Raw genomic sequence first — 20,712 nt, forward strand, 5'->3', positions numbered from 1 at the left:
AGTGGTACAAAAGCCTAGTCCATAATGGGAAAACCCTCCCCACCATTGAGCACATCTATTTGGAGTGCTGTTGTAGGAAGGCAGCATCCATCATTGTGAGGTGTAGGCATCACCCAGACCATGCTCCCTTCTCTTTGCTATCACCAAGAAGGTACAGGAGTCTCGGGCTCACTCTTCTCTTCAGTTGTCCATCAAAATCCAATGACGACGTCCACTCCTTTAACGGTGAGATCTTTGATGACTATACAGCCCTATCCCAGATCCACAAACTCTATTGCAGGTGGGACATGTATATGTGGTAGTGGTGGCAACCATGGCTGCATTTCTCCTGGCTCTCTTCTGCTGTCTTCTGGTTGTTTTTTCCATCTCCAGAATACAAACCCTGTCCCTGCACAGCTGTCGCCAAGTGGTACCGTCAGCAGCAACATCCTCCAGGTCCTCGGGTCTGATCTTGCACTTCCTTAAAACATTCTTCATCTGATCCTTATAGCGCTTCTTTGGCCCTCCAGCGAGTGTCAACCATCATGTAGCTGGCCATATAACACTCTGCGGGGTAGCCGACATGGGGGCATCCTTATCACGTGCCCCAGCCACTGCGGCTGACGCTGGTTGATCATGGCCTCAATACTCCCGCAGTTGGTCTTTACAAGTATTTCAGTGTGAGGCACCCGCTCACGCCAGGTAATTCCCAGGATGCGCTGGAGGCAGCTCATGTGGAAGCGCTCCAAGGACTTGATGTGACGGCTGTAGGTTACCCAAGCTTCAGAGCTATAAAGGAGGGTGATGACACAGACCGCTTGGTATATGGCGACCTTTGTGGAGGGACGAAGGCTCCCGTTCTGAAAGACTCTACGCCGAAATCTCCCAAAGGCAGTTGATGCCTGTTTAATGCGGATCTGGATGTCGTCGTCAATGCCGCTATCCTCAGAGAGAATGCTCCCCAGGTATTCAGTAGCGTATCTAAGGTAGGGCACGTGCCCCGGGCGCCACCGAGCAATTTCTATTAAAGTCAGACAAGACATCCTCGGATAGTGAAAAAAGAATTTTCTTCAGATGTATGATTTGTCTTTGATTATCATGGGTGAGAAGCACGAGGATGGCCTTATTTCAGAGCATTGTGTAACAAGAGCATGAAACGTTTCTTCATGAAGAAGAAGGAAAGTGGAGCTGAAGGATGGAAGAGACGAAAGTTGGAAGCGGAGAAAGCCAAGAAGTCGAGAAAGTTCTTCATGCCCTTCTTTGAAAAGCCCAGAACAAGTAGTTCGACACGTTCCATGGAGTCGCCTGCACCTGCTACAAGTTTGTTAGAATCCGAAGGTGGATTAAGTACAAATGCGTCAGAAGCCGAGGAGGAAGTCAAGTCAGATAAATCCGCGTTTGACGGGATTAAGAGTGAGGCTGCCACAGAGAACGTGGACATGACAGGAGGGGAAGACGATGTTGGTGGCGGTGGTGACGTTGAGTTTATTGATGAGATTGAACCCGACGACACTGAACCCAGTGAACTGGATGGTGCCAAAGAGCCTCGAACTGTCATATCAGAAGTGATTGAACAGCATGACATTGGACTTCTAAAGTTCGATAAAGGTACCGAAAAAGCAATTTTGCCTGATGCGTTGAGAACAGACATAAGAAAGCTGGGTTCGAAGTATTTCCGGAACAGTGAGGGGCCTTTCCTACCAACAAATAACCGCTCAATGAGCAAAACTTGGTTCAAGAGGAAATTGGGAAGTGGTCGTGGTGAGGAAGACTCGCTCATGGTTGGTCTATTCCCCTTCTAAAAAGTCTGCAGTTTGTATCCGTTGTCTTCTCTATTCCCGGTCAGACCATCAATCCTCATTGGAGCAGGCAAGTGGATTCAACCAGTAGAAAGCACCTGAAAGGATTAGTGTTCATGAAAATGCCAAGAATCATTGGGAATGCTTCACACAGTGGAAAGAAATGAAAAGAAATATAGCTGGAAACAGAGGAGTTATTGACGCGGTATTTCAGTCACAGATTGAGAAGGAAAAGCAGAAGTGCCGTCATATCTTGGCGAGAATCCTTCACTGCATAAAATTCCTTGCGGCTCAGAATCTGGCTTTGCGAGGACACAGAGAGTCACTTCAGCTAGACGATGATTCCAATGTGGGAAATTTCCTTTGCTTACTGAAACTCTTTGACCCTGTCATAAAAGAACACCTCAGTCATTTGGAAAGTCATCCTGGATCCACGTCTTATCTTTCACCGGGTGTCCAGAACGAGTTCATCCACATGATGGCATCCACTATTCGCCAAAGTTTACTGAGAAGCATTAGTAAAGCCAAGTACTATGGTCTCATGTTTGGCTCGACTCCTGATCAGGCACACCGTGAACAGATGTCAGAAGTATTGAGGTATGTGGAAGCTGATTTTGAGAGGAAAACAGTCCGTGTTAGAGAATCCTTCCTTGGTTTTATCCAGATAAGCCAGAAGGAGGCTGAGACTTGGTTGAAGACATCTTGAAACAGCGAGAGAAGGACGAAATGGAACTACGAGATTGTCGGTCATAGTGCTATGACAATGCTGCTGTGATGGCTGGACACAGGAGTGGTGTTCATCAAAGGGTAAGTGAGAACAACAACCTGGCAGTGTTTGTGAATTGCGACAATCACTCACTCAACTTGGTGGGTGTACAAGCAGCCAAGCAGGATACAATAATGGTCACGTTTTTTGGAACCATCGAAGCTCTCTACGTGTTTTTCTCTCGTTCAACATAGCACTGGGAAAAACTCAAAAACACCGTGCCTGTGATTGTTAAGTCGGAATCCGAAACCAGGTGGAGTGCAAGGACAGAAGCAGTGAAGCCCGTCAATAAGTACCTTGAGGAGATACTTCAAATTCTCCAGAACGTGATAGACCAGTGAAACAAGTAGTGACGCAAGGCAGCTGTACAACTGCATGTTGAGTTACGATTTTCTGATTTTGTTAGAATTTTGGAACAAAGTACTCATTCGCATTGACCATATTCAAAAGAGGCTGCGGTATCCTAGCATGAACTTCCACGATGCTCTCCTGGATTTGAAAGCCCTCTGAGATCATTTTTATGATGAAAGAGAAGTGTTGGTCAGTGAGTCACTCGAAGAAGGAATTGATCTCTGTCAAGAATGGAATATTGAAGTTGAAAGACGTCAGAGACAAAAGAAACGAATGGCTGATGAGAACTCGAGAGACGCTGGGTTAACAGCTAAAGAGGAATTGGAAAGAGTCATGAAGGGAACACTCGACCGTCTTCACAGAGAAATGGACGAAAGGTTCGCTCGTTTGCACAACACTGACGCCAAGTTTGGGTTCCTTCTCGATGTCGAGGGATTGTGTTACGGCGCCGACAGTAACGACCTAAAGAAGAAGTGCGAAAATTTGGGCGGATTGTACAGCTCTGATGTTGATGGACAGCAGCTATATGAAGAAATTTTGGATTGCAGAATGTTGCTATCAAGGCGGGTCAACATGAAAATATCAAGACCTGAAGACCTTCTTGAATTTATTGTTCAGTATGGAGATGAGAGCGTCTTCCCCAATCTTCGCATTGCTATTCAGATAATGCTAACCATTGCAGTTTTCCTCGGCAGCTGTGAGAGAGCATTCAGCAAGTTAAAACTCATACTTTCTTATTTGAGAGCCTCCATGGGTCAAGGCAGATTCTGTGATCTTGCTCTGCTGAGTGTAGAAAGAGAAGAAACTGAAAAAACTGACTTTGATCACATCGAAGACCAATTTGCATCTGTGAAAGCGAGGAAGGTGCAGTTATAATTTTCATATAGTGCCATAATTTGTTAATTAAAAGATTAACGAGCTTGACTTGTATTTTTGAGTTGATACTATGGTAAAGTTATCTAAAAGATGGGTGTCAGATGTTTGGACAGGGACGCAATTTCAGTGCTTGCATAGGCGCTATTTTCGGTTGATACGCCCCTGCAGATATTTGAAAGGTGGCGCTACTGACAGCTTTTCATCACCAACAGTGAAGGCAGATAGAGTGGGTGGGACACTGGTACTCCATTGGCAAACCACTTCTGTCTTGGTATTGACAGTCAGCCCCATCCTGCTGTGCGCTTTCACCGCCACAGCAAGGACGGTCTGAAGATCCTCCGGAGTATGGGCCACAAGAGCACAGTCGTCTGCATACTGCAGCTCCAGGACCCGCTCTCTGCAGAGTTTGGTGGTTGCGTGGAGCCTCCTGGTGTCAAAAAGGTTGCCACCTAATCTGACGTCCACTGCCACACCGCTGCTGTCTTCAATCTCGTTGTGGAGAAGCTTGGGAACACACAAGAGGAAGATGTTAAGGAGCACTGGCGCTAGCACACACCCCTGCCTCACCCCTGTGAGTACAAGGAAGGGCTCAGACTCTTGTCCTCCTACGGTCACCCGAGCAGTCATCCCATCGTGGAACTGGCGGAGGATGTTAACAAATTTATTGGGACAGCCAAACCTGAGGAGGACATCCCATAAGAGCTCTCTTTGCACAGTGTCGAATGCTTTGGAGAGGTCGACAAAGGCCATAAACGGGTCCTGATGTTGCTCCCGGTACTTTTCCTGAAGCTGCTGGGCTGTGAAGATCATGTCGATCGAACTCCTGTTCTTTCTAAATCCACACTGCAATTCAGGCAGCATTGGCTCGGTTATGTTGCTAATGAGTCTCTGAAGCATCACCTTGGCCAGGACCTTTCCAGCAACAGAAAGGAGTGATATGCCCCTACTATTGCCACAGATGGCTTTGTCACCCTTGTTCCTATAAATGACAGCGAAGTTTGCATTTCTCCATTGCTGTGGGATGTTCTCATCAGTCCAGGCCTTGGTGATGTACTGGTAGAGGGTGCGCATACACATGTACCCTCCATTCTTCAGTAACTCAGCAGGGAAATTGTCAGTGCCAGGGGACTTGTTGTTCTTAAGGGAATGGACAGTTGATAGAACCTCCTAGAAGGTTGGTGGTGGACTGAAGTCGTGGTTGGGAGGAAGTTCAGGCAGTTCGTCCAGGATGGTGGGGTCTGCATCAGAGTCCTGATTAAGCAGTGTGTTAAAATGCTCAGCCCACCTCAGCAGAATGGTATTCTGATTCTTCAGAAGTGTTAGACCATCTGCTGTTTTCAGGGGAATAACGCATCGATTTATTGGGCCATAGATGGTTTTGACAGCATTGTGAAAATTATGCATACTTTATACTTATACTTTATAGTCACCAAACAATTGATACTAGAATGTACAATCATCACAGCGATATTTGATTCTGCACTTCCTGCTCCCTGGATTACAAATCAATAGTAAATATTAAAAATTTAAATTATAAATCATAAATAGAAAATAGAAAAATGGAAAGTAAGGTAGTGCAAAAAAACTGAGAGGCAGGTCCAGATATTTGGAGGGTATGGCCCAGATCCAGGTTATTATTATTATGTCATTATTATCGGCAAAGGACTGGATTTCATGTGCCTTTTCAGTTCACCACTCATTTTGTATGGTCTTACTGCCTTTTGCACTTTCCTCCGAGCTGCCTGATGCTGGTGGATGAAAGGTTGTCTAAAGTTGCCCGGTGTGCTCTGTGCATGTCCCTAAGCAAGTTGTGGATGGTGTCTGAGTTATCGTCAAACCAGTCTTGGTGGTTCCCGCTTTTATGGCCGATGGATTGGGCTGCTGCTTCATAGAGCACAGAGCTGATATAGGTCCACTGTTGTTCCATGGTATTTTCTGAGCTCAGACAAGGTTCCAGCTCCCTTAGTTTCTCAGCTAGGATGCGTCGAAACTCACTTCTTGGCTCTGTGTTTCAGCGGCGGTTACAATTTAGCTGCTTTTAATTGGGTTTTTGCAGCTGCAAGGATGGACACTTTCATATGGAGCTTGGCCACAATCATACGGTGGTCAGTCCAGCACTCTGCACCTCTCATGGCACGGGTGATGAGAACGTCCTTGATGTCACTACGTCTCACAATGATGAAGCCGATCATGTGCCAATGTTCAGAGTGAGGGTGCATCCACGAGGTCTCATATTTTGCCTTCTGCTGGAAGATGGTGTTGGTTATAGTAAGGTTATGCTTAGAGCAAAGAGTAAGTAGCCTCATGCCATTTGCATTCACCTTGCCAATACCATGCCTACCTAGCACTCCACTCCATATCCTGTTGTTCTGTCCCACCCTGGCAATGAAGTCCCCAAGCAAAAGGATCTTATCATTCTTAGGGATCCGGCAAAGAGCTTCATCCAATGTCTGATAAAAGCCATTCTTGGCCTCATTCTCAGATGGCAAAGTTGGTGCATAGGCACTGAGAAGCATGGCATAATGTTTCTTTGCCGGGGGGATACGGAGGGTCATTAATCTTTCACTAATGCCAACAGGTGTTTCTGTAAGACTTGGTAGAAAGGTGTTCTTGATGGCCAATCCTACTCTGTTGCGATGTTGTCCACCGGGGGGAAACCTTTCCAGAACAAGGTGTAACCCATCCCTTCCTCTGTTAAACAGCCTTCATCCAGAAGCCTGGTCTCACTCAGGGCAGCAATGTCGATGTTATAGTGCCTCAGCTCAGCAGCGATCAAGGCTGTTCTCTGGTGCCATACGAGTCCAGGAGAGTCCTTACATTCCATGTTGCCAGTTTTAGGTTGTATTGTTTCTTATTTCGACTGCAGTAGTGGAATAACCCGATAGGTGCAGTAACCTATCCAGGTGAGTGACTGAATGGGCAATTTTTAGGCCACTTTTTCTAGGCCCTTCCCCAACTGGGGTGAGCAGTGTGGTCCCTAAATAGGGCTGCTCAGTCGCACAGGGGTCTGCCGAAAACAGTTGCCACTCAGTCCCAGCTGCTAGCAACCAAATATCCTGTGTCACTGCCGTGCAGGGTTCTGACTAGGAGCTCCCAGTCCTGCTCCTGTTGCCTGATGCCCCATCGCCATCAGACTTCAACCATATGTAAGGTCTAGGTATTGTTCACCGTGGTCAGAGGTGGAGACCTGCGCAAGGAAGATTTTAAAGTGCTACAGGGGTGCACCATCCTCAGTAGCACTATCTTCACCATGATGAGGTAAATCCCGGCAGCAAGGGTGATCCCAGGACAACTGGTCCCACATCTTGGCTGCAGGGTCCTTTTTCTGTTAAGGCCCGCCTATTGTGCGCTGCCAGCACATTGCTTTTCTGTCAGGGTGTGCTCCCTTAACAGACTTACCACAAGGCAGTGGGGATATTTGCCCATAGCTGGGACAGTGGTTGATGGGCGCCAGGGCATGTCCACACAGTGGTGGGCCTGCACGCCACGTCTCTGGGACCCACTGCTACTCCAAGATCCCCTGTAGTTTAGCCTGGGACCGTAAGATACTCAGTTTCCGTGTGTGGCCCCGAGGAGGCACTGCAGGAGTCTTGGTGGTGGAGAGGCTCTGTACTGGCAGGAGGAGGCTTACACACTCGGCTGCTCTTTTCACTCTCTGTTAAGGCTAGCCAGCGGCAATAGCTGTAAGCAGAGAGCACTATGCGACATACAGCATGCACTACTACACTAGATGCTTCACACGCACCCTGTCACCCTGTGAGCAAATACTCCCACCCGTGCAAATACTCACACCACCAGTGAGTCCCACAACCTATGGACTCGCTTTCAGAGACTTTGCACCTCATGTTCTCCATTTTATTTCTTAATTAATTGTCTTTTCCTTTTTTTTGTATTTGCATTTTGTTGTTTTTGGGCATTGGTTGTTTGTCCATCCAGTTGGGTGTGATCTTTCTTCGATTCCATTATGCTTGGATTTACTTGGAAGGAGTCTCAGGGTTGCGTATGGTGAAGAGTACTTTTTTAAATAGATTTATTATCATTGACGCATGTTCAGTTAGTTTTAAATATTCTTGTTAACTGAAGGTAATTTGGAATGCAGGGAGAAGGGGAGATATGGGATTGGGTTCAGAGGTAACAAACAAGCTTGAGGGCTCTTGGCCTAAATGTGTTCATCTTGCAATCTGCCTGCTACACCAGTATTGAGACCAGTCAATTAGGATAGTTTGAGCTGATTTGTTTACATAATCATGTCTCTTAAAATACGTTTGTACCTTCTGAACTAGAAGTTACAAGATTCTTGGGTTCAGAATTGGCATAATCGATTTCTCTACATGCAGAGAGAGATGGCGTATTGGATTTCCAGAGCTGACATAGGAACTGTTGTAGATGAATAGACAAGATTATAAATATGCAAAAAGACTGAAGGTAGTTGAGCATTTTTGCATTGCTTGCTAGCAAAGTGGCAGTAAGCCATACAGTATGAGTACAGCAGACAAGTTTTAGTAAAAGAATGAAAACCTTTATACTTTGTCGCCAAACAATTGATACTAGAGCGTACAATCATCACAACCATTTTTGATTCTGCTCTTCGTGCTCCCTGGAGTGCAAATCGATAGTAAATATTAAAAATGTAAATTATAAATCATAAATAGAAAATAGAAAAGGGAAAGTAAGGTAGTGCAAAAAATCTGAGAGGCAGGTCCGGATATTTGGAGGGTAAGGCCAGAACCTTGGGGATTTCTGTTATCTCCCTATGCAATAGCTGAGTTATAACGAGTTTACCTAAAAATATTCTGGAATGAAATTGAGAAGGGAACGATTTAAATATTGCTAGAATTGCTCCGTAGTTCAGTGAGACTCTGACCTGGAAAAGGCTGATCTATTTTGGGTCACTTTTTATCCTCAACTACATTCTGTAAACCAAGGTTGGTATTTATTACCAATTAAAGACTTGCCTTGAACAGACACTGCGCGACTTTCAGACGCCTGATAAGTCAACAGCATTACTGTGGAGCTTGGCACAACAGGTTTCCTCCCAGATGTGGTAGTTTTGAGTCGCCGTGGCCACAGGAAACTGCAGAGCACCAAGCAATATGCTGGAGGAACTCGGTGGGTTGTGCAGCATCTGTGGGATGAGTTTGTGGCAAAGCTGGGGTTTCAACATTCATTCCTCCCACAGTGCATGCAAACTGAGTTTTTCTTCCAGTGTATTATTGCTTTCATCATCATACCTGCATTACAATTCAGGGACTCTGCAGTTCATCTTCCTTGTGTTTTTTTTCCCCCTATTTGCCTTTGCACAAGTTAATTGAGCTGCTTCAGTATGGAACTAGCTCTGTGGCTGTGACCTTTGGCCATTGGCTTCTGGACCAGTTTCACTCACAGTGGCGGCTCATGAGGGTGAACTCAGCGGTTTGATATTTAACGTTCTGTGTGTTATTTACGTGATTAGCTTTCTTTTGCATTTTGGGTATTTGATGGTCTTTCTTTTAAGTGGGTTCTTCCGTGTTTGTGGCTGCCTGGAGGGAGGCGAACTGCAGGGTTACATACTCTATACGTAATTCAATATATAGTTTGAATTTCTAAACCTCCCAGCTGGGGTGAAATTCAAATTATATTAAAATTGTGTAAATTGCAGCATTTGTAGAAGACGCATTGCTAGCTACAATCTCTGCCTCCATTCTTAAACTGTTGATTCTGGATTTCCTGTTCCTAATAACTATTCACGTGAACAATATTACTGATAAAGCAAACAGATCTCTTTCACCACATTTAACACATTAAAAATGATTGAGATTTACACTTAGAAAACTTGTTTGAGCTTGGCCTCAGTTTTTGTAGGTGTGAGCAGTTCATGTTAACTTTGGATGCTCAAAGAATAATAAATGGATTTGAAACTTCTAATAGCAGTCCTCATCAAGGGATGAGAAGTGGAAAGGGTGTGAAGTTTCAAACGCCCGGCTGTCAACAGCTGAGAATCTAGCCCAAGCCCAACAATTAAAGAAGGCATGGCAGTGGCTATATTTCATCCGGAATTTGAGGAGAAAGGTATATCACCAAAGAAACTTCCTACAAATGCACTATACAAAGAATTCTAACTAGTTGCATTATTGTTTGGCATGGATGAGCCACCGCACAGGATCAGAAAAAGCTGCAGAATGTTATAAACTCAGCCTCTTCTCTCTTCTTGCAGTGCTGCTGCAAAACAGCAAATTTCACATCATATGCCAGCGATATTAAGCCTGATTCTGATCTTAACAGGGTAAGTGGGCTGAGGAATGCTGGCAAATGGAGTTAATTCACATGTAAGGTATTGCATTTTGGAAAGACAAATGAGGACAGAAGTTGAAGTGCAAAGCACACAAAATGCTGGAGGGACTCAGCAGGCCAGGCAGCATCTGTGGGAAAAATAGTTGACGGTTCGGGCAGAAACCCTTCGGCAGGACTGGGGGAGAAAAGAAGCTGAGGAGTAGATTTAAAAGGTGGAGGGGAGAGAGAGATACCAGGTTTAAGGTGGAACCTGGAGGGGGGAGGATGAAGTAAAGAGCTGGGAAGTTGATTGAAGGAGACAGAAGACAGTGGAAGAAAGAAAAAGGGGAGGGGGAGGAGCACCAAAGAGAGGTGATGGGTGGACAAGGAGATAAGGCATTACTGGAAGTTTGAAAAATTGACGTTCATGCCATCAGGTTGGAGGCTATCCAATTGGAATACAAGATGTTGTTCTCCCAACCTAAGTGTGGCCTCATCAGAACAGGAATGGGAAGTGGAATCAAAATGGGTGGTCACTGGGAGATCCTGCTTGTTCTGGCAGATGGCATGTAGATGCTTCGTGAAGCAGTCTCCAAATCTACGTCAGGTCTCACCGATACACAGGAGGCCACACCAGGAGCACCGAGCACAGTAAATGAGCCCAATAGACTCACAGGTGAAGTGTTCATTCTCACCTGGAAGGACTGTTTAGGGTCCTGAATGCTGAGTTTCTCCAGCATTTTGTGTGTGTTGCTCGGATTTCCAACGCCTGCAGATTTTCTCATTTGCAGAAATTTCAGTGAATGGCAGGACCCTAGAGAATGGCGGACAACAAAAGGACCAAGGTCGTCATGGTAGATTGACAGGGTGGTGAAGGTGACTTTTGGCACACTGGCCTTCAGCAGTTAGGAGTATGGAAGTTGGGATATTGCACTTGTATAGATTTGAAGCCACATTTGGAATATTGTGTTCAGTTTTAGTCACCCCGCTGTAAGAAAGATGCTGTTAGGTTGGAGAAATTGCAGAGATCAATGAGAAGTTGCTGGACTTGGACTTTCACTAAAGTCTGATATATAAAAACATGACAGATATAGAGAAGGGTTGGGCATGGTCTTCTCCTGAGATAGTGGTCTTCTAAGGATTAGGGTGAGAGGTGAGGGATTTAATGGGAACCTGAGGGGCAATTTCACCTAGAGGGCAGTGAGGATATGGAATGAGCTACCGGAGGAAGTGCTTATGACTGATACTTAAACAGTCAAAAGGTACTTTTATAGGTACATGGATAGGAAAAGTTTAGGGACATTAGCCAAACAGGTAGTGGGACTACCTTAGACGGGAACCTTGGTCAGCATATATCAGATGGGCTGGGGGTCCTGTTTCTCCCATTAATTTACCTTGTAACCTATTAGATTTCCATTACCTGTATACTAGGGGGTAGTTTTGTGGCTAATCCATCTACTGACCCACACAATATAGCAGGAAATACAAGCTGTCACACTTTCTGTAGACCATACAGGTTAGGACAAGATGTGAAAAACAAGCTTTCTGGATTGAAATCAAACTCATTTGAATGATTTCGTTGAAAACTTGGGTAAACTCTCAGTCAAAAAAAGCGCCTGGGATTATTTAAGGGAAATATTATTGGACATAATCAAGTAAAAACCACAAATTCTATATTTTTCAGTATAAAAAATGAAAGGGGGTTAGGCCTTTAAAAAAGATAACAGCATTTTCCTGCAGTAAATTTCTGCAAAGATTCTTTAAGAGGCTCTTAGTAGGCACATTGAGCAAGTGCCAGACAGTTCCTGCATATTGGAAGGATAAACTACAAATCAGATTAAGAAAACATCTCTTAAAAGAGTGAAATCTCAAGGATCAGGTTACAATTTACTTGTAAGTACTGATAATCATTTACATCCATTCCAAACTGTAGAAAAGATCCTTCATGGCCAAGGCAATAAACAGATTTCAACATAGAGCTGGTGGATCAAAATAGTTTATAGGATCAGGAAGGATCAAAGTGACCGGGCCAAACAAATATTAATTACAGGGCAAGCTTTATACCCCCCAAAGCATTTGTGGAATTGACTTTGTGGTCACAACCATCTACATTTTGGAGGAAGAATAAAATTCTCAAACAAGTGAGTTCCAATTAATTTTTTACTTTCATATCCATACAAAATTAGATGATTCACTTTGACTTCTGGCTCTGTGCTTGTGCCTTCAGCACCTTCACCACTATCTTCTGTTCCTCAATAAGGAATGCACGCTTAATTCTGAAATTTAAAAAAAAATGCACATCAGATTAAGTTTTATAGCCCAAGGCTTAAAAACTCAAGACACCAATCGCACATCCCACTCTCAGAACCTGCATTCTAGGCCAAAATTCCCTGCTGTGATGGGACACAGGCTTTGGCACCGTGCCCGGTTTCGGGTCAACACACAAGGTTGGCTGCCACTTTCCTTTCCTTTTGCAGTGGAGTCAATCTACAGACAACATCTTGACCAAAACAAGGTTCAGGTGTATGAAAGGTAACCCTGGGACCAACTAACTGCACACGTTTCTGGGGCAAGTGAACATACAATGAACATACAGCCACATGGATTTAAAAATTATGATCACCAATGGCTTAATATACCAATTATAGTCATCTAGTAAACTATTGTTCACCTCCACTGTAAGCTTTGATGGTGACCCTATAATTTTCTTACTACTGGGTAATCATGAACACCCAAGGTAGAGCACCTGACTACTACACCAATGCCTTAGTGAGTTACTGATGGGAAAACCCTACTTTTACCACCCCCTACATAGTTTCACACCTCACACAGGAATGCTCAATAAAGCAGTGGACAAGAAACAAGTCACTTTGGAGGTTACCTGTCACGTACACACTTGGCACACATAGAACCACCATAGGCTCTACTGACGTGTTTCTTGGTCTTCGACAATCTCATGAGGACCTTGGGTCGAACAGCCCGAATCTATAAAAGTTTAAGAGGAAGCAGTTGATGTGTGCTTTCTGTCAACATTCTGAACAGAGAATAACCACGAGGTTTAAAATCAATTTATAATTGTGGGCATACTACGCTGGGACTGGAAGTGGGCGACAATTGCGGGCTACCCAGCAGAATCTTGCTGATTTGATTTGACGCTAATGACACATTTCATTATGTTTTGATGTATATGTGACGTGGCAAGGCTAATCTTTAAAAAAAAATATCCATGGAAAGAATCATTGAAATGAAACTGGTGATCCAGTGCCTTTCAGCTAGGTTGTAAGTCAAAGGCCAATTTATACTTCTGCGTCAAATCCATGCCGTAGGTACGGCGTAGCCATGTACCCTACGCCGTAGCCCGACGCGCACCTCCTCAAAAATGTAACTACGCGTCGCGGCGACGCAGACCGCAACAACTGTGATTGGTCCACTTGGTAGCGTCGCATTTCCTCCTATGCTGCAGTAGCTTCCCATTGGGCAACTGAAGGGCAGGGAAGGAACTCTGGCTGCAATGCTTTCCATAAAGCTTTACAGACCTCCGAAATTATGGAGGACCATGTGCTTAACGCCAGTTTGTAGCTAGCTGCTACAGCCAGTTGACTTCCACCTGAAACTAAAACTCGAATGCTGATTGCCAGTCTCTGAGTATACTGTGCGAACACTGATGTGAAATAAATGGTTGGAGATGATGAACCAAATCATCAAAACTACCTGCTGACATCTGAAAATATTTGAAATGCATTTCCTCGTCCATGCCTCTCAGTGGCTGGACAAGCGCAGAAAATTCACCCTCCTTCAGTTTCAGTTTCTTCATGTTGAGTTTCAACACGAAGAAACTCAACACAGTGGCATAGAAACCCCACCGCCAACTAGCGTTTCGGTGGTGAATTGCAGAGCGATGCAGACACACCAACGTACAAGTATAAATACTCACAATGGTGTAGGCCACTTGCGTAGGCTACTACGCAGAAGTATAAATCTAGCCTTAAGAAGATCAAAGGCGGCATGGGTCCTCACTTCCAGCAAAGTTCAATACAAACTCAAGGAACAACTTGGCTTCCTTCCACTTTACAGCTTTCCAGGTCTTCCAAAGTTCAACCACTTTGGATAGCCGTTTTGACTTGCATATCTTGATTACAAAGCAGATAATTACAGTTAATTATTCTGTTTCTTTTCACATCGCTTCCGAACCAGTTTTAGTAATGTCACTAATCCAACACCCCATTTTATTCTGCACTATTGTCCCTTGCGTCATTCTCTCTCACTCACCTTCCTCCTCTACAATTTGCATTTCATCCAATCTTGTTTTCAGCTGTGCTGAAAGATAACTAACCAGAAACATTAACTCCGAAAATGCCAACAAATTTGCTAACCATTCTGGTGTATTTTTTGTTCCATAGAAAAGATGCGTGAAATGCGTTTTGTTGGTCCAAGTCTATCTTTTATTTAGAACAGATTATGTAGCAAATAAAAACAATTCCTAGGCTATGAATTCCTGGGCATAGTCATAGTCATACTTTATTGATCCCGGGGGAATCTATAAAGTATGACTATGACTATGAACAGCTATCCTACGGATATTCCCAGATACAAATAAGCTCTCAATATTAAGTTCATAATTCTGACATACGTACATACATCCAAATAGCAGAACTAGTTTCTTCTCCCATTATTCTTATAAGTCTTAAGTGCATTTGATGCCATTCACTACAATTCACTATACCTGTGGAGGTATAGTTAGCATATCAGGTGACTTTTGTGTATTTCTGACTTACAAATTAACTTCTGAATGCCTAAACATGGAACCAGTTTGTTATCCGGAAGTGGCCCGCAGTTGTCCCCGGAGTATGTAAAGTGGAAAATGAAACTGCTTCTTCACATAGTGTGACTGCACTTCGCAAACAAGAGAAGACAAAAACATAAACCCTCCAAGTACATATATAGGATTTGCCATGCCAGTGCTGAATGCTGAAGATATTATTGGTATTTTGGAATTGTTGAAGTACCGACCAGTTTTCCCTCAGTATTTTTACAGCAACTGGGCAAGTTGAGGACATGTATTTTTTGCCACAGAGTGAAGCTGAGTGCACAAACAAAACTGCACTCTGCAGACTTTTACTGCAATCAAAAGAAAGTCCCAAAAGACGGGACAGTAATGATCATTGCCTGTAGGATGTGGTAAATATTCTAAACCAGACATGGGATCTATAAAAGAGCTTCCCATTCGTTTTCATCTTTTAAATGTTACTTCAGGGCTTTATTTGTAACAAATCCCAGGTTGTTATACGTTTCATTTTCATTCTAAAAGCAGACACAGTGGTGTTTAACAGGCATTTAGACGTGAACATACAGAGAATGGATCATGTACGGGGATCTTTAGTGGCAAATATCAGCATTTGATTTTTACATGCTTTTTAATGTACACCATTAGTTCCAGTCCATAGGTGGAAAAACAAGGGAATTGAGGAGAATACAGAAATTGACGGTTTGCTCTCACATTAATAAGCTGCAACCACACTAACATGAGTACAATCAGTAGGGATAGGCAGCAACATCTCAATACTGGTACCCAATAAGCCTCCCTAACTTTACTCCTTGTACATTATCACTCTATGGCCAGATTCTGCTCTAACTAAATTTATAAGTTTATAGAGGACACCACCAGAATGGCCCAAATCTCAAACAACAAGCCACTGCACAGGAAGGAGACAGAGAGCCTAGCGCCATGGTATCATAACAACATTTCCCTCAATATCAACAGAACCAAAGAGCTGGTCATGACTTCAGGAAGCAATGGTTATTACAGCTGGTGGCATTGGAGTTCAATCCTGGCATCCTCTGTATGTCCTTTTCCCTCCCACAGTCCAAAGACATACCAGGAAGGTTAATTGTTCATTGTAAATTGTCCAGTGATTAGGTTAGGGTTAAATTTGGGTTGTTGGGAGTTGCTGGGCAGTGCCACTCGAAGGGTTGGAGGGCGTATTCTGCTCTGTATCACTGAATAAAATGAGCAGGGTGGAACCATGGCCTTGTTATCATCAATGGTGCTGACCTGGAGATGTTTGAGAGCTCCAAGATCCTCAGTCCTGATCCCATTACGAAGACACCATAACCTAGAAAGCACAACAGTGCCTCTAATTCCTCAGGAGGCCAAGGAAATTTGGCATGCCCCTGTTGACTCCCACCAATTTTTTTTTTATAGATGTCCTACATATCTTGGTATGGCAACTGCTCTGCCCAAGACGACATGCAACTGCAGAGTTGTGGACACAGCACGCCATGAAAGCCGCCTCTCCATCGATGCCTCAGTAAAGCAGCTAACACAATCAAAGACCCCCCTCAGAGATCCTTCTCCTTCCAACTGCAGAAAAGCCTGAAAGTATGTACCACCAGGCTCAAGGACAGCCTCTATCCCACTGTCTATTGAATGCACCTCTTCTACAAGATACTCTTGATCTCAATCTAACCCGTCATGGACTCACACCTTATTATCCTGCACTTTCTCAGTAACTAGAACACCACATTCCCCATTCCGTTTTTGCTATTCCCAGTATTAGTTCAATATATTACTGCAATGAATTTATCTGTAAGGATGGCATGCAAAACAAAGGTTTGCACTGTACCTTGGTACATGTGACAATTACTAACATCTTCCAACAAGAATAACTTTCTCCTACTCCGCAAATGAACCTGATAATTGAGGTCAGACCAATGCAATTCACATAAACAAGCCAGAACATTCGTTGAATGATGTCACTCCAGCAGTGAGACATGCTTCAGTTTTACACTCCAATTCCATCTAATTTGCAGGTGCACCCTGTGTCATTAGGACTGAAAATGTCACTCTGCTGAATTTGAAGTTTCAGTAATCCACAATACAATGTGGTCAGCGATAAAACGCACATTATGGCAAACCGTCTACGCAAGACTGAAGCTCTACGTCTACAACTTCAAAAGTGCTTATAAATGATCATCTCTAATGAACCAAGCCCAGGAGCAGCAGCTTAGGAGGATTAACGGCGTCTCCTCTGCTTGCATCTTCGGATGCAGCTCTATCTCCATCTTTAATATCTCTATTTTTCCCTTTCAGCGTTCCTTTGAAGACCCTGACCTGGAGTTACACGCTGACTTCGGTTCTTTGCGGGAATGGGACCCGCTCTCGGGGTTTCATGACTGGCCGTTATTCAGCACACCAAGGGCTCGGCCTAAGGGCTCCACTCACCTTCGGAGGGCCTAGATCTCATGGCCCTGGAGATGGGGCAGATCGAAGGTCGATGTCCAAGCAAAAGATTGGTGTGTCATGGGAGATGGAAGATCTAAGGCCGTGTGCCCAGAGACCTGAAATCTTTGGGCACGGAGCTCAGCAAAAGCGACACAACTGACTTTTAACATCATAAACCAGTGAGATGTTTATGTCTCCTCTCTTGCTGTGAAATGGGAGATTATGCGCGCTCCCTTACTAGGGAGAGGGAGAGAGCCTGTGGTATGTCGAATACTGGGTGAACAAGTAGTCTTTGGAGTACTGCAAGTCTGTGTCTTTGTTGTTGCTTTGCTCACGCTTGAGCACTCAGTGGTTAGGTGCCGATGCTCTTTTGTGCCAGGGGAGGGGGGATCGTTGCTTGCTGCTGCTTACGCACGGGAGGGAGGGAAGCTGGGGGGGGGGGGAGACTTTGGGTCTAAAATTTAACTGTCATTCATTCTTTGGGGGCACTCCTGTTTTCCGTGGATGTTTGTGAAGAAAAAGCATTTCAGGATGTATATTGTATACATTTCTCTCACATTAAATGTACCTTTGAAACAGGAAAATATACATTTAAAGACCACATAATTTAAAACACCTATTAAATATCCTCTCCAGTTCTACAGGATAGTCATGATGCATAAAGTCTCTTGCCTTCAATAAAGCCAGAAAGACCGTAAGATCAGAAAACCATGTTGAATGATCTTTTCTAATTTGAGGAACAGCTCGGACTGCAGAGCACAGTGGTTGCTAAGGCATATCCAGCAAGCGGTGAGTTACTCACAGCCACAAGGGGCATGAAATAGCATGCATTTTAAAATGACTTACACCACGCAGTCTTCCAGGACAGATTCCACATGCCGACTTTGGTGCCTTGCCCACTTTCTTGGTGTACAAGAACACAATGCGGTTTCCAGGTGTCCGGGAGCTAAACAAATTAAAAAAATATAGTTTTTCAGAAAATTAATTGTAAGACTGTTATTTTGGGGGGGGGGGGGGTATGCGCTTTCAATTGCAATCATAGAACAATGCAGCACAGAAACTGGCTCTTTGACCAAACTTGTCCATGCCAACCAAAGTCCTACCTGAACTGGTGTCATTTACCTGTGTTTGCCCAAAATCCCCCTGAACCATTCCTATCCCTGTGACTGTCCAAATGCCTTTTAACTGTACCCACCTCTATCACTTCCTCTGGCAGCTCATTCCATATAGTTAACACCTATCGTGAAAAAGTTGCCCAGCCCATCAGATCCCGTTTAATCTGTATGGACCCTACCACTTGCATCACTTACACCAAGCAGCTTCGACTGATTCTTCTCACTTCTGACAAATCAACAGTGTATTCATGGGAACCCGCATGCTTGTCTTTTTGTGAACAGTCCCCATATCTGATATAACTGCTCCACTACTGTGTTACACTGACAACTGCAATAGAGCCTGTGCAAAAGTCCTCAATTTTATGAACTCCAGCAGCTGCATGCGCCCCTCACATTTTAAACTTACACCTTCTAATTTTGTACTCCCTATAGACTACAGGATGATCAGATTGAGGGTCGCAGGAATGAGTTTTAATGAAGGAGACCCATTTTCGCTGGAGCAGCCCAGAACGTGGCAGTAACATTTTCAAGTTGAAGTCAACCCAGCAGAGGTGATGTCAGGAAACAGTTCGTCACACAACTGGCAAAGAATACTGGGACCTTTTTCCCACAAAACACCAGAGACAGATGTTAAATGAGAGGTTCAGACTAGAAAGCAATTTAGATTAGAGAAATAGAACCAAGATAGTACAGGTCCGTCATCATTTATCTGAAAGGAATAGATGAGCTGAATAGCATATCATTCCTCTTATATGCCGTACTTACAGTCTTTTCTTGTTGGAGGTGGTGTTGTAGGACAACCTACGGCGGTATGTCAGACGCTGAACCATTTTAAAACTCTGTAACAAAGAAGAAAAAAATATATCTAATAGACAGTCTTGAAGAAGCACGCTTTCAAAATTCAGGAGTTTTGTCAATAGAATGTTTAAATCTGTGGAGATAATGAGCTGACGTACAAGACCAGACATCAGTGAGCATCAGATTCAGCCTTTGGAATCCCAGCACTTTTAGCTTGATTTGTGAGCTACCTTCATAAACTAAATTTAATTTCTGGAGGAAAATAACCTAGCTCAAATTTCCCAGTAATCTATTAGATTTTAAGGAAGCACTCATTCATATAGAACCTGAATGCGTCAAAACTATTCAAGATTCTTCTCAGCAGGGCCAATGTAATTTGACATGAGTTTAAATAAAGAAATATTATCGGAATAGGATTTAAGGGGCACCTAGAAGGACACACGATGGCAAAGCCTACGGCTTTAGTCTCAGTTGCTGAAAACATGGAAGAACAGGAACAAAGACTCTTTGAGCTTGCAGAATAAGGCAAGAGTACAGCCAATCAGGGAATATTGTAAAACCCAGCATGAAAATTTTGACAAGAGAACCCCAAATATTTCGCAGCAACTTTGTGCAACCTGTTCCTACAAACTGGAGAATCTGCCCATTTTCCACTCAAAACACCATGATGGTATACCAGGACTTCAGACTGTCCTTCAGTCAGTGGCAGCTAGACGGCTGCAACACTCAGGAACTTGGACCATTTTCATTAGTGTGACTGTATGATACTATCTTAGATGTGCTATATGTGCTTTGTATGACTGTTTGTACTGTATTTTGCATCTTGGCCTTGGAGTAACACTGTTTCGTTTGGCCGTGTTCATGGGTATTCATGTATGGTTGAATGACAACTAAACTTGAACTTCAGGTCTAATGTAAACTAAGGTAAAACCACACTGATTGCCCGAGATGGTTCTCAATTGAAAAACAACAGCTGTTCTAACAAACAAGTATTCAATCGTACAGGGGAATTATCCCTGGCACAAAAAACAGAAAATGCTAGAAACTCAACATATCAGACAGTATCCGTGGAAAGAGAAATAACCTAGACATTTAACCACCTGTCCACATTATCTGACCTCTCTGTATTTCCAGAAAATTTTCACTCTATTGTGATGTAAGAAACAGCAGATGTTGGACTCTGGAGCAACAAAAATGCTGGAGGAACTCAGTGGGAGGGGTAGGAGAGCTTGCAGGGGAAAATGGAATTTCTGGGTAAAGACCCTTCCTCTGAACTAGATGAAAGGTGTTGATTAGAAATGTCAACTGTCCATTTCCCTCTACAGATGACAGAGTTCATGCAGCATCTTCTTCATTTCAATGCATCTGTTGGTTTTCTTGATTTTCAAGTACCCTAATGTCCTGGCTCCTCTACCAACACCATCTGGATACCTATTTGGATGCTTCACAATTTGATATGGTGACTGCTCTGCCCAAGACTGCAAGAAATTGCCCGGGGTTGTAGACACAGCTCAGTCCATCGTGAAAACCAGCCTTCCTTCCATGGACTTTTCTACA

The 20,712-nt window shown here is 43.9% G+C and overlaps 1 protein-coding gene across 1 annotated transcript; it reads right to left on the minus strand.

Moving 5' to 3' along the window:
- Positions 1–12,166: 12,166 nt before the first annotated feature.
- rpl34 (ribosomal protein L34) lies at positions 12,167–19,246 on the minus strand. Its single transcript, XM_063046804.1, has 4 exons — positions 19,123–19,246; positions 18,089–18,188; positions 12,902–13,005; positions 12,167–12,296 (listed from the first exon to the last, which is right to left on the minus strand). The coding sequence occupies exons 1-4, from the start codon at positions 19,185–19,187 to the stop codon at positions 12,212–12,214; spliced, it is 354 nt and encodes a 117-aa protein (XP_062902874.1). The 5' UTR covers positions 19,188–19,246; the 3' UTR covers positions 12,167–12,211.
- Between the last annotated feature and the right edge of the window lie 1,466 nt (positions 19,247–20,712).

This window comes from Mobula hypostoma, chromosome 4 (genome assembly GCF_963921235.1).
Source record: "Mobula hypostoma chromosome 4, sMobHyp1.1, whole genome shotgun sequence".
NCBI lineage: Eukaryota > Metazoa > Chordata > Chondrichthyes > Myliobatiformes > Myliobatidae > Mobula > Mobula hypostoma.

Excerpts from the sequence above, each read along its gene's own strand:
- rpl34 (XM_063046804.1), bottom strand. The coding sequence starts at position 19,187 with ATGGTTCAGCGTCTGACATACCGCCGTAGGTTGTCCTACAACACCACC. Across the intron at positions 13,006-18,088 it reads GTCCTGGAAGACTGCGTGGT|ATTCGGGCTGTTCGACCCAA; the intron begins GTAAGTCATTTT and ends AAACTTTTATAG. Across the intron at positions 12,297-12,901 it reads GCCAAGTGTGTACGTGACAG|AATTAAGCGTGCATTCCTTA; the intron begins GTAACCTCCAAA and ends TTTAAATTTCAG.